Source organism: Eptatretus burgeri, chromosome 4, assembly GCF_056783735.1.
Source record: "Eptatretus burgeri isolate ZD-2024b chromosome 4, Ebu_testis_v1, whole genome shotgun sequence".
NCBI lineage: Eukaryota > Metazoa > Chordata > Myxini > Myxiniformes > Myxinidae > Eptatretus > Eptatretus burgeri.
In genome coordinates this window covers 135,412,667-135,426,982 of record NC_140964.1, presented here as the reverse complement: position 1 = coordinate 135,426,982, position 14,316 = coordinate 135,412,667, and the positions used below count along the sequence as shown (strand labels likewise).

The 14,316-nt window shown below is 44.1% G+C and overlaps 1 protein-coding gene across 19 annotated transcripts in view; it reads left to right on the top strand.

The window, feature by feature from the left end:
• The window catches only part of LOC147029183 (uncharacterized), a 56,500-nt gene extending 42,778 nt beyond the window's left edge, over positions 1–13,722 (top strand). For 17 of the 19 annotated variants that reach the window (XM_085876363.1, XM_085876357.1, XM_085876360.1 and 14 more), the window contains one exon: positions 10,874–13,722. In XM_085876363.1, coding sequence (XP_085732489.1) covers positions 10,874–12,513 — 1,640 coding nt within the window. In that variant the 3' untranslated portion in view covers positions 12,514–13,722. The other 2 variants (XM_085876376.1, XM_085876375.1) reach the window with 2 other exon arrangements.
• The last annotated feature ends 594 nt before the right edge of the window (positions 13,723–14,316 follow it).

Genomic DNA, 14,316 nt, shown 5'->3' with positions numbered 1-14,316 from the left:
TCGATCGCCCACTCGATGTGCAAGCAGCCTCAAGTCGTTTCTCCTGCCTCCTTCACGAAGCAGATCGCAGACAGACACAGCCGTCCCCTGCACAGCAGATCACGACTCTCACCAGTCGTTTCTCAGTTCCACCTTTTCTTTCTCGGCCGATGACAGACTCGACCCTCAGGTTCAGTTTTCTCTCCCGGCCGATTCACCACTGCCTTTCCTTTTCTCGCTCGCCTCGAAGCCCCTGCTCATCCAGCAGATCGTGACTCGACACTTGTCGTTTCTCTGTTGCCTTCCCTGCCTTTCTTTCGGCTCGTTCCTCACGAAAACAGACACAGCCATCCCGTGTACAGCCGATCGGCGCCCCCTCAGTGCTCACAGTTTCACCACCTTTTCTTTTCAGGGCGTGCCCCTTTACAAAGCCGACAAACTCCTCCCTTCAGTTTCACTTCCTTCTCGACGCCACTCCCTCTCTCAGGGCGCTGGGCGGAGTCGATTGTCCAGAGAGACGAAGGAAGAAGAATCTCTCGTTCCACCACCAATGTACCAACGATGAACAGCCTCTTACACCTCCCGACACACATGTAGCGTCCATTTTCCTAACAACCTGGCTAAACATGCATTTAATGGGGGATCTGGGCTAATCCTATATTTAGTAACACACTAAGGGCCATTTTCGCAACAATATATATATATATATATATATGTGTGTGTATGTATATGTATGTATATGTATATATGTATATATGTATATGTATATATATATGTATATGTATGTATATATATGTATATGTATATATATATATATGTATATGTATATATATATATATGTATATGTATATATATATATATGTATATGTGTGTATATATATATGTATATGTATATGTATATATATATATATATATATATATATATATATATATATATATATATATATGTATATGTATATGTATATGTATATGTATATATATATATATATATATATAATATATATATATATATATATATATATATATATATATATATATATATATATATATATATATATATATATATATATATATATATACAAATGAATTTGACAGTTGATCCGCTGTGGCGACCCCTAACGGGAGCTGGCCGAAAGAAGAAGATATATGTATATATGTATATATATATATGTATGTATATATATATATATATATATATATATATATATATATATATATATATATATATATATATATATATATATATATATATATATATATATATATGTCTCCGAGCTGCCTCCACTTCTTTTCCCCCTTATCAGACAAATCTCGCACACGGCCTGACAAGCAAGCAAATTCACAGCAGGGTGTGCTCTTGCCTCCTGCCTCACTTTTTTTCGTTATCTAATTTTCCCACAAAGATGTTTTAATTTTCCCGTATCAAGACAATTTTGTCAACAATCAAATTTCTCTCAAGTAGGTCAAAACAAGTTTGTGGGCTTGAAGACAAGCAGCCCACCCTTTACCCTTCAGGCAAACCACACACATTCCTTCACTCCACATCAGGGTATCCTCCCCCCCCCACCCCACTTTTTCATTGTTTTCAGCTGCAGTGATCACAAGCAACCTTTTCTTTATTTTCAAGAAACATCTGCGGTTCATTTCACATTCCAAAATTCTGTCACGCATTGATCTCAGTTCATGTTTTTTCAACGGTTGAGATACCACTACAGCGGCTTGCACATCTTGCCCTTCTCTGCTTTGCGCTGCTGGTGCTGCTGTCATTCCTGGAACAATTTCTCACATGGGATAAGTGGTGACGGGGGGGCACCGCTCCTTGAGTTATTTTACTTTCCCACACACACATGTCGTCACAAGCCTGATCTGGGATTTTTGGATATATAGAGATTTATACGGCCACCCAGATGACGGGTTGAACAGCTGATGCTGTGCAGCTGACTGAGGTAGTCCCAGCTGTTGATATGCCGGGGTTTGGGGTGTCGATGGAACTGTATTGATGTTGGAGTACCCCTGCCGCGGTGCTGCAGACACCGGGACAGACGATGGGCCATGTCCTGTTATTTGACTGGGTGCCAGCGCTGATGCTTCCGCATCCTTAGCTTGCTGCTCTGCACCTTCTAATTGAGCCTGAAGCTTCAGAACCTTTCCCGCCAAGGTTGCTTGCTTGGCTGTGCTTGATCTTTTAATTGCTTCCTCTTGCCATAACCCAAATCCCAGGCAATTCACTGGTGTTTTCTTACTGGAGACTCCATGGCGTCTTTGCAACGCTTTCTGCAGATTCTGCACTACTGGGAGGTCAAATGACCTGACCTCTGGCCATGGTGAGCAATCTTTAACCGTCCATTCTGCCCAGTATTCACTCTGTTCCACTGCGACCTTCTTCTTCTTTTTCTTTTTGGCTGCTCCCGTTAGGGGTCGCCACAGCGGATCACCCGTCTCCATTTCGCTCTGTCCTCCACATCTTCCATTGTCACTCCAACCGTCCACATGTCCGCCCTCACCACATCCATAAACCTCCTCTTTGGCCTTCCTCTTCTCCTCCTACCTGGTGGCTCCATCCTCAGCACCCTTCTCCTGATATACCCCGCTTCCCTCCTGTGCACATGTCCAAACCATCTCAATCTCGCCTCTCTCACTTTGTCTTCAAACCGTCCTACCTGCGCTGTCCCTCGAATATACTCATTTCTAATCCTGTCCATCCTCGTCACTCCCAACGAGAATCCCAGCATCTTTAACTCTGCCACTTCCAGCTCCGCTTCCTGTCTTTTTGTCAGTGCCACCGCCTCTAAACCATACAACATAGCTGGTCTCACTACCGTCTTGTATACATTCCCTTTCACTCTTGCAGATACCCTTCTGTCACAAATCACTCCTTAAACTCTTCTCCACCCACTCAATCCTGCCTGCACTCTCTTCTTCACTTCTCCACCACACTCTCCGTTACTTTGGACAGTTGATCCCAAATATTTAAACCCATCCACTTTCACCACCTCAACTCCTTGTGACCGCACCATTCCACCACCCTCCCTCTCATTTACGCACATGTACTCCATCTTACTCCTACTGACTATCATTCCCCTCCTCTCCAGTGCGTACCTCCACCTCTCGAGGCTCGCCTCAGCCTGCTCTCTACTCTCACGACAGATCACGATGTCATCCGCGAACATCATAGTCCATGGAGAGTCCTGTCTGATCTCGTCCGTCAACCTGTCCATCACCATTGCAAACAGAAAAGGGCTCAGAGTCCATCCATGGTGCAATCCCACCTCTACCTGAAACCGGTCCGTCATTCCTACCGCACACCTCACCGCTGTCACACTGTCCTCATACATATCCTGCACCACCCTCACATACTTCTCTACCACTCCCGACTTCCTCATACAATACCACAACTCCTCTCTTGGCACCCTGTCATAAGCTTTTTCTAAATCCACAAACACACAATGCAACTCCTTCTGGTCTTCCCTATATTTCTCCATCAACACTCTCAAAGCAAACATCGCATCAGTGGTGCTCTTTCCTGGCATAAAACCATATTGCTGCTCACAAATCATCACCTCTCCTCTCAACCTAGCTTCCACTACTCTTTCCCATAACTTCATGGTGTGCCTTAACAACTTTATACCTCTGTAATTACCACAGCTCTGCACATGACCCTTATTCTTAAAAATCGGAACCAGTACACTTAATCTCCTCTCCTCAGGCATCCTCTCACTTTCCAAGATTTTATTTAACAATCTGGTGAAAAACTCCACTGTCATCTCTCCTAAACATTTCCATGCCTCCACTGGTATATCATCTGGGCCAAACGCCTTTCCACTCTTCATCCTCTTCATAGCTGACCTCACTTCATCCTTACGAATCCACCACACTTCCTGATTCACTATCTCCACCTCTTCCAACCTTCTCTCTCTCATTTTCTTCATTCATCAGCTCCTCAAAGTACTCCATCCACCTTATTAACACACTCTCCTTGCTTGTCAGCACATTTCCATTTGCATCCTTTATCACCCTGACCTGCAGCACATCCTTCACAGCTTGGTCCCTCTGTCTGGCCAATCGGTACAAATCCTTTTCCAACTTCTTTGTATCCAACTTCTCATACAGCTCACCATATGCCTTTTCCTTAGCCTTCGCCACCTCTCTCTTCGCCTTGCGCCGCCACTCCTTGTACTCCTGTCCACTTTCTTCATCTCTCTGGCTATCCCAATTCTTTTTCGCCAACCTCTTCTTCCTTGGACTTTCCTGTACTTCCTCGTTCCACCACCAAGTCTCCTTATCTTCCTTCCTCTGTCCAGATGTCACACCGATTACACTGAACAACAAATTTCAAAAAAAATTTTTTACTGGAGATGTGTAAAGTGATTAAGACTAATTTGGGTACGCTGATTTCAAAAATCATAACCGTTTTGCTGTATCACGTCAGGATTTTCAGGAACAGAAATATTCCCATTGCCTAGAAGTCAGGATTTCAATGAAATTTACATATGTCTTTAACATGTCTATTTCGTACAATTGTTGTTAACTTGTGTTATATTTCTTTCTTTCAGATAAAGATGAGTAGGCGTTCCTGTACCAATCATCCTGACAACATCTGTTATGTCTGTGGTCGGTATACTAAAAAAGATCAACAGCGAAGTATATCTACAGCAGTGAAAATGAAGGCCGCCTACTTTCACTACTTCGGGTGTAAGGTGGGGGACCAAGAACAGAGCTGGGCACCACACATCTGCTGCACAAGCTGTCACACAACCTTGACTCAGTGGTTGGTGGGCAAGCGCGCGAGCATGCCATTTGCGGTGCCCATGATATGGCGTGAGCCGCAGAATCATCATGATGATTGTTATTTCTGCTGCACAAGCATCGCCGGCTTCAACAAGAAGAATAAAGGTCACATCAAGTACGCTGACTGCGTCTCTGCTCGTAAACCTGTGCCTCATGATGACGAGAACCCCGTTCCAACACCTCCAGCTGATCAGAACATAGCTGTAAGCAGTGGTGAAGAGGATGGTGATGATGAACCTTTTGAACCCGACACTCAAGAATCACACCTTCTGAACCAGGGAGACTTAAATGATCTTGTAAGAGATCTCTCGCTGTCAAAGGCGAAGGCAGAGCTGCTTGGATCAAGGCTGCAGCAGTGGAATCTACTTGAACCTAACACCAAGATATCCTTGTTCAGAGCACGTCACAGAGACATGGCTGAGTTCTTTGAGATGGAAGACACGATGACATTCTGCAGTGACATCAACGGTCTGTTGAAAGAACTTGGGTGTGATCACGATCCTGCAGACTGGCGCCTCTTCATCGACTCGGGGAAGAACAGCTTGAAGGCTGTTTTGCTCCACAATGGCAACGAGAAACCATCAGTCCCACTGGCTCATGCGTTCGGCGTGACAGAGACCTATGAGACTATGCGGCAGCTGCTTGATTCCATCAAGTACAATGACTTCAACTGGCACATCTGCGGAGACTTGAAAGTGGTGGCGCTGTTGTTAGGGCTGCAGTCAGGCTACACGAAATACATGTGCTTCCTTTGTCTCTGGGATAGCAGAGACGACAAGAATCACTGGACGAAGAAAGATTGGGAAGAGCGAAAAGAGCATGTACCTGGTCGACACAACGTGAAGCATGTCGCCCTTATCGACCCAGCCAAGGTTTTCCTTCCACCACTCCACATAAAGCTCGGCTTGATGAAAAGTTTTGTACGGGCAATGGATCTGAATGGGCGTGGGTTTTTATACCTCAAGGAAAAGTTTGGCAACACCTTGTCGGAGGCCAAGATCAAGGCTGGTGTCTTTGTTGGACCGCAAATCTGACAGATTATGAAGGACGGAACTTTTCCGACAACTCTAAACCCCAAAGAGCTGGCAGCGTGGAGGAGCTTCAAAGCTGTGACGGACAACTTCTTGGGGAACGAGCGCGCGGACAACTATGAAGAAATAGTGCAGCAGCTGCTGGAGTCCTTCAGGAAACTTGGCTCCAGGATGTCCCTGAAAATCCATTTCCTACACCAGCACCTGAACTTCTTCCCTGACAACTTGGGAGCAGTCTCGGACGAGCACGGCGAGCGATTCCACCAAGAGATTTCACTCATGGAGACGCGTTACCAAGGGCGGCACAACCCGAACATGATGGGCGATTTCTGCTGGTTCCTGCATCGTGAAACTGACACAGAGCAGCACAAACGCAAAGCCAAATGCCTAAAGCATTTTTAATTACATTCTAGTGGAGTTTTTCTGTAATTTCTATAATTTTGAAGCATTCATGATGAAATAAATGATTTTTTGTAAATTTCATTGAAATCCTGACTTCTAGGCAATGGGAATATTTCTGTTACTGAAAATCCTGACGTGATACAGCAAAACGGTTATGATTTTTGAAATCAGCGTACCCAAATTAGTCTAAATCACTTTACACATCTCCAGTAAAAAATTTTTGTTGTTCAGTGTTACCTTCCGAGCTATCTCTCTCACCACTTCTGCAGCGTCCCACACCTCTTCACCACCATCCAAAACCTGTCTCACCTCCTCCCTGAATTTCACGCAACAGTCTTCCTCCTTCAGCTTCCACCATCTGGTCCTTGGTTCAGCCCTCACTCTTTTCCTCAACCTCACCTCCAAAATCATCCTACAAACCACCATCCGATGCTGTCTCGCTGCACACTCCCCTGCCACCACCTTACAGTCTCTCATCTCAGGTTGCATCTCCTGCTCAAGATGTAGTCCACCTGTGTACACTTTCCTTCACTCTTGTACATCACCCTGTCTTCCTCCTTCTTCTTCAAATACGTATTTACCACAGCCATTTCTATTCTTTTTGGAAAATCTACCACCGTCTGCCCTTCCACATTCCTCTCATTGACACCGTACCAACCCATCACCTCCTCATCCTCTTTATTCTCTTCCCCAACATGCCCATTGAAACCTTCTCCAATCACCACTCTCCACCACTTCATCTAACTCACTCTAGAATTCTTCTTTATACTCCATCTCACAACCCACTTGTGGGGCACATACACTGATTACATTCATCATCACCCCTTCAATTTCCAACTTCACACTCATCACTCGGTTCGACACTCTCCTCACCTCCAATACCCTCTTGACATAATCCTCCTTCAGGATTACCCCGACACCATTTCTCCTCCCTTCTTTGGTCTTCTTTGGTCTTTGGTCTTCACCATTGGTCTTCCTGGGGTGCCACCAAAACTGATCGATCTGATATCTGAACTCTACTCTGGTACTGAGAGTGCTGTGAAATGTGGTGGTACCATCTCTGACTTATTTCCAGTTGCTACTGGAGTTCATCAGGGGTGTGTACTGGCCCCCACACTTTTCAGCACTTGTATGGACTGGATTCTAGGGAGGATGTCGGAGAGATCAAGCTGCGGTGCATCATTTGGGAATGTCAAGATCTCGGACCTTGATTTCGCAGATGATGCAGTCATCTTTACGGAGACATAAGATATCCTTTTGGGGGCCCTCGAGGTGCTGAATGAGGAGTCGGAACCGCTGGGATTACGGGTTACTTGGGTCAAAACGAAGATCCAGGCTTTCAATGACATCTTTGATGCTGCTGTCCTGTCTGTGTCTGTTTGTGGTGAGGATGTTAAGGTCGTGGAGAGATTCAATTACCTTGGCAGTGATATTCATGTCTCTGCTGGCTGAGAGTCAGAGGTCAATAGACGTCTGTGTCGGTCCTGAGGAGTCATGGATTCACTGGATCATGGGGTGCGGCGCTGCCGGTACCTGTGCGGGATGACGAAAGTCCGAGTCTTCAGGTCCTTGGTGCTTCCAGTCTTGCTCTATGGATGCAAGACTTGGACTCTGACCAAGGATCTGAGATGGAGACTTAATTCCTTTGGTACCAGGTCTCTTCGGAGAATCCTTGGCTATCGCTGGTTGGATTTTGTGTCCAATGACCGGTTGCTGAGAGAGACTCGGATGAGATTTGTTACCTGCATAGTCCGTGAGCGTCAGTTGCGGCTGTATGGACATGTGGCTCGTTTTCCTGACGCTGATCCTGCCTCACCAGATTCTCTCAGCGAGGGAGTCTCGTGAGTGGAGGAGGCCAATGGGCCAACCACGTGCCTCGTGGTTGCAGCAGGTTCACCGGCATCTCAAGGAGATGGCGATGGGCCTGGCATCTGCCTGGGGGATGGCCAGACGGAGGCCCCTGGATTCATGGTGGAAAGTGGACGCAGCGACGCGCTGTTCTGGCTCATGCTCCCATACCTGACCTGACCTAAACCAAAGAAATATATGTATGTGGATACAAAAATATTTTTAATTTTAACAATTTTCTGGAAGAAATGGTGTATTATTTGAAAAAAGTGCAAGGGTGCCAATATTTTTGGCCAGAACTGTATGTATGCATTTTCACTGCCTAAATTCATCTTTGAGCATTTCACGGAAAACATACTTTATGTGAAGTTTACAAAAAATATCACGTGGCTGGGCTGCTTGGAGTGCCTTCACAGATTTGTCATTTCAAGTACCTTGCTGCTGCAGTGGATGATTACACCTCGTCTAAAAATACTCCAGAGACCCTCCCATTCCAGATACAAGTTATAATCCTTGTCCACACAGAGGGTGAAACAAACGAAAAAAATTGACCTTCTTTTCATTGTGGCTCCCAGACAAGACGTGTAGCGTGATCTGTGTGTTTTGATTAGATTAGAATGCCATGGAACAGGGACTTCTCAGAGTAAGTCGTTTTGATGCACGTGATGCTAACATCACTGCCCTGCATAAAAAAGGTGCAAAAACAGATCCCTGTAACTACAGACCAATCAGCCTTCTCCCAATCATCAGCAAGGTTATGGAATCCATCATCGCTTCATACATGAAATCCTTCCTCTTCTCCAATGGCTTGATTTCCAATCATCAATTTGGTTTCAGACAAGGTCACTCTACCCTGGATATGCTGCTTCTGCTCTCCCATCAATGGATGGAGGTCCTCCATGCCAGACAGGAAATCCGAGCCGTATCCCTGGACATATCACGTGCTTTTGACACAGTCTGGCACCCTGCACTACTCACCAAACTCTCTTCCCATGGTATTCAAGGCCATCTCCACTCATGGCTCGCAGACTTCCTCTCCTGTCGCAGTCAACGTGTGGCCCTAAATGGAGTTCTTTCATCCCCTCTTCCTGTGCAGGCTGGAGTTCCTCAAGGTAGCGTTCTGGGCCCTGTTCTCTTTCTGGTTTTCATCAATGATCTCTCGGACTCTCTGGAAAATCCTCTATTTCTCTTTGCCGACGACTCCACCCTCTGCCGTACCATCTGTCATCCCTCAGACCGGCAAGCAGCAGCTTCTTCGCTCACTGCAGATCTGGATAAAATCACAAACTGGTCCAACACGTGGAACATGTCTTTCAATCCAGACAAATCTCACACTCTCACTATGTCTTTTCGAAAGGACCGTTTAGAAACCCCCCCCCCCCATCCATTTTCTCAACAATTCTCTGGAAGAAGTCTTTTCTTTCAAGCTTCTGGGTCTCACTATCTGCCATGACCTTTCCTGGGAAAGTCACATTTCCAACCTCGCCTCAAAAGCCAGTCGCCGACTGGGAATCCTCCATCGTGCAAAGTCCTTCCTCGGCCCTCTTGAGCTCCTGACCACTTACAAAGCTGTGATGCTGAGGAGGCAGCATCCGTAATTTATAGTCAGGTATGCGAAAACACCTCTTGTTTGTGGTGGGGCCAGGTGAGGAGTTCCCATCTCAACAAGGCACACGTGTCTCACACTTTATAAAAGCCATCACGATCTCTCAGGCCGATGTGTGCAAGCTTTTATGGCGTTATGCGCTGTCATGTTTGGAAGCAGGAAAAAATTTTTTTTTTTTTTTTGGGGCTACCTGGTGAGCGGGACGGTCTGGAAGACGACTCTGCCTAAAAGGATGACGAGGGGCCAAGAGAAAGGACACAACAGAACGCCTATTGTGCAGAAGAAGCGTGGTGGAAAGCACAGTTATGGGAGCTGTAGATGAAGCTTGTAACACCGAGTTGGAGGGTAACCTGAAGGCTTTAAGCATCTTTTTTTACCTCTGCTTCACCGCCATCTTTTCTCTCTCGGTCTTTGACTGCGTCTTCTTCGTCTGTCTTCACCTGGATTGTTCCTGCGATACTTCCCATCCTGAGCAGTAGTTTGCCTGTGCGCCAGACTCTTGCATATTCAACCTGCTTTGTGCCATGCAAGAACTCCCTTGCCCGATTCCTCTTCGTATGAATCAGTGTTGTCGGTGCCTTATTGGGGTATGTTCATAAGTCAATGTACATTCGTTTTTGTTCCACCCCCCCCCCCCCAATTCATTTCTGTGTTCATCGATTGCTTGATCAGTACCATTTATGATCATGTCTCGTCTGCCCTCTTCCCTGCACCTTTCTTTATAATTAACAAACTTATAAATGCAAGAGACATCTTCCTGCCCATTGCCTCTGGTGCGTTTTCTGCCACTTGGTTCAGTTTTTATTGAATGATCTTTGAGGAACACGAACTGAAAGTTAAAATAACTGACCGCAGTAAGGGACCGTTTCGGAAATCCGTGGAGGCGTTCATCAGACCTCCTGCGCGAAGGCAAACACGTTGGTGACCCTCAAACATGACAATAATAAACTATACAGGAATATAAGGGTACCCTTATCTTCCTCAAAGAGAACAATATAAATTGAGTACCAACAAGCCTGTCAGGCTTGGTCCCCTCGCCTTTTGTCTGGACAGAAATAACAGGATATGAGTCTGTAAGTTTTCATTCCCTCATATAACAGTGGGTGTTGGTGTTTCTGGTCTATAAAATTTTACAAAGAACACATTATGTTCTGCAGTTGTTAATTTCACTTAAAAAAAAAAAAAATTCCAAACTTTATTGCTCTTTGTTTTTTTCTAGAACAATTACGAGGTCCAATTGGAGAAATCAGGTCGAGGTGGAGCCTGACAGTGAAGAAGTCTGTGAAGAAGCAACCACCAGATCAAGACGCACTACCTTTAAAATACAAGTGCACTTCTGATCGAAACAGCACGAATATTAAATTAATCAAACACAAAAAGGTTCTTGAAAAGCGAATACGTTATCGGTATCATGGGCACAGGATGGATTTTGCTTCACGAAGTAATGTTAAAAGATGTATGAGGATCCATGCAGGGGGGAGAACACACAAATGTTCTGTTTGTGATAAGGGTTTCTCTCGCAAAGGTAATTTGAAAACACATATGAGGATCCATACGAGAGAGCATCCTTACAAATGCTCCGTCTGCGATAAAGGATTCTCTGAAAACGGTAGTTTGAAAACACATATGAGGATCCATACAGGAGAGCGTCCTTACAAATGCTCCGTATGTGATAAAGGATTCTCTGAAAACGGTAGTTTGAAAACACATATGAGGATCCATACAGGCGAGCGTCCTTACAAATGCTCTGTATGTGATAAGGGTTTCTCTTGCAAATGCAATTTGAAAGCACACATGAGGATCCATACAGGAGAGTGTCCTTACAAATGCTCCATTTGTGATCAAGCTTTCTCAAGAAAAGACTGTTTGAAAGCGCATATGAGCATCCATACAGCAGTGCATCCTCACAAATGCTCCATTTGTGATAAAGGTTTCTCTTACAAATGCACTTTGAAATCTCATATGAGGATCCACACAAGAAAACATCCTTTCAAATGCTCCATTTGTGATAAAGATTTCTCTCACAAAGGCAGTTTGAAAATACACATGAGGATCCACACAGGAGAGCGTCCTTACAAATGCTCCGTGTGTGATGAAAGTTTTTATCAAAAAGTTCATTTGAACAATCACATCAGGATCCATACAGGAGAGCGTCCTTACAAATGCTCCATTTGTGAAAAAGGTTTCTTGATAAAAGACAGTTTGAAAAAACATATGAGCATCCATACAGGAGAGCGTCCATACAAATGCTATGTTTGTGATAAATGTTTCTCTCACAATAGCAGTTTGAAAACACACATGAGGATCCATACAGGTGAGCGTCCTTACAAATGCTCTGTTTGTGAAAAAGGATTCTCTGCAAACGGCAGTTTGAAAATTCACGTCAGGACCCATACAGGAGAGCGTCCTTACAAATGCTCCACTTGTGATGAGGGTTTCTCTTCCAAATGCAATTTGAAAACACACATGAGGATCCATACAGGAGAGCGTCCTTACAAATGCTCCATTTGTGATGAAGGTTTCTCTCACAATTGCAGTTTGAAAACACATATGAGGATCCATACAGGAGAGCGTCCTTACAAATGCTCCATTTGTGAGGAAGGTTTCTCTCACAATCGCAGTTTCATAACACATATGAGGATCCACACAGGAGAGCGTCCTTACAAATGCTCTGTGTGTGATAAAAGTTTTTATCTTAAAGGTAGTTTGAACAATCACATCAGGATCCATACAGGAGAGTGTCCTTACAAATGCTCCATTTGTGATAAAGGTTTCTCTCACAATAGCAGTTTGAAAACACATATAAGGATCCATAGAGGAGAGCGTCCTTACAGGAGAGCATCCTCCCTCCATTTGTGATAAGGTTTTTATTAATGTACAGAGTTTAAATATCCATAGTGCCACCCACACTGGAGCATTCCCTTCCAAGTTTTCTGTCTGTGATAAAGGTTTCTCTAAAAAATGCAATTTCAATCAGCATAGGATGAGCCATGCAGGATCAGAAAGGGAGATTTGGAGAAATGAGGGAGGTGGGGGAGAATAAGGACGAGAGGAGGTCATGAGGTGAACAAGATGGAAGCAGCCACAAACTCTCAATCACAAAAGTGGAAAGAAACCTGTGAAGAGTTGTGGAGTAGGGGAATGGAAGCTGTGAGGGTCTAAGGAAGGTGGAGGGTGTGGGACTGAGAGGAGGGAACCCGAGAGGGGGAGGGTTTGTGGGAAGCCGAGAAGGGTGGGACGAGGGGAAGCTTGCTCCTAAATTGTATGTAATTAATTTGCTTGCTTGTTCCCAAGATTTATTTAATTAATTTGGTTGGTTGTTCCCAATATGTATTTTATTAATTTGGTTGCTTGTACCCAATATACCGGGCGTAGTGGCGTGCGCCTGTAATCCGGCTACTCGGAGACGGGTTGGAGGATCACTTGAGGACGGGAGCTCTGCACTTGGTCCTGCTATGAGAGGGTGTAGGCCAGCCTGAATCATGGTAAAACCCAATCCTTATCCCTGTGTCGTAAGAGGTGACCAGGGTTGTGTCAGGAAGGGCATCCGGCGTAAAACCTATGCCAAATCAGTATGCGAATCATAACGGATGATCCGCTGTGGCGACCCCAAACAGGAGCAGCCTAAAGAAGAAGAAGAAGAAGAGTTGTTTGTTCCCAATATGTAATTAATTTGGTTGCTTGTTCCCACTATGTATTTAATTAATTTGGTTGCTTGTTCCCAACATGTATTTAATTAATTTGGTTGCTTGTTCCCAATATGTATTTAATTTATTTGGTTGTTTGTTCCCAATATGTATTTAATTAATCTGGTTGCTTGATCCCAATATGCATTTAATTAATTTGGTTGATTGTTCCCAAGATGCATTTAATTAATTTGGATGTTTTTTCCGAAGAATCATTGAGTCTTATGTTTTGTCTATTTCTCACATTTTCCATCCTCTTTCCATACACGGAATTATTCACTTGTAGAAGTCTTTCTCGAAGTAAGTCTTCATAACTGTTCACATCAGAGTGTTGAAATTGATGGATTGCATCAATGCGTTTGATTAAAAACTTTTAATTGTATTTATTTTCTTTGTTCTGAAGCCAACTGATATATATCGTCTCAGGTTTCCTTGATCATAGACTGAATTGTCTTCATCGTTTCATGCAGTTGAAAGTTTTTCCTTTGATCTGTGTTTACATGTTATTAATGATTGTTGGTAATCATGAAAAACATTATTTTTTGGTCTTTCTTTATCAGGGGTAAATGTTAAGTATTTATGAGTATTGTGATGTTCTGAGTGTTTGAAATCCTCTTCAAAGTAATATCCTAACTTTCCCTCGTCCAATTATTTTTTTTGTCGAGTTTAAACATCTTTCAAGACTTTTTCACAGTTCTTCTCTTTGACCCATTTTAAACCCCCTTCGGTAGAGCTTCAGACATGGTCCATCCACATAAATTATTGGCATCATTGTGCATGAAATAAGAACAATCATTTAAAGCATCATAATCTGGGAGGTATTTGTGATTTGCCTCAGCATATCTCTTTCAACACACTTATGATATCCCACTTCTTTTTTGATAGGCAAAATATCTACATCCAAAATTAATTCTTATGCTTTTTTGTCATCTTTAGCAGAGCACTCCAGGCTAATTGATGGGCTGTCTAATCACGG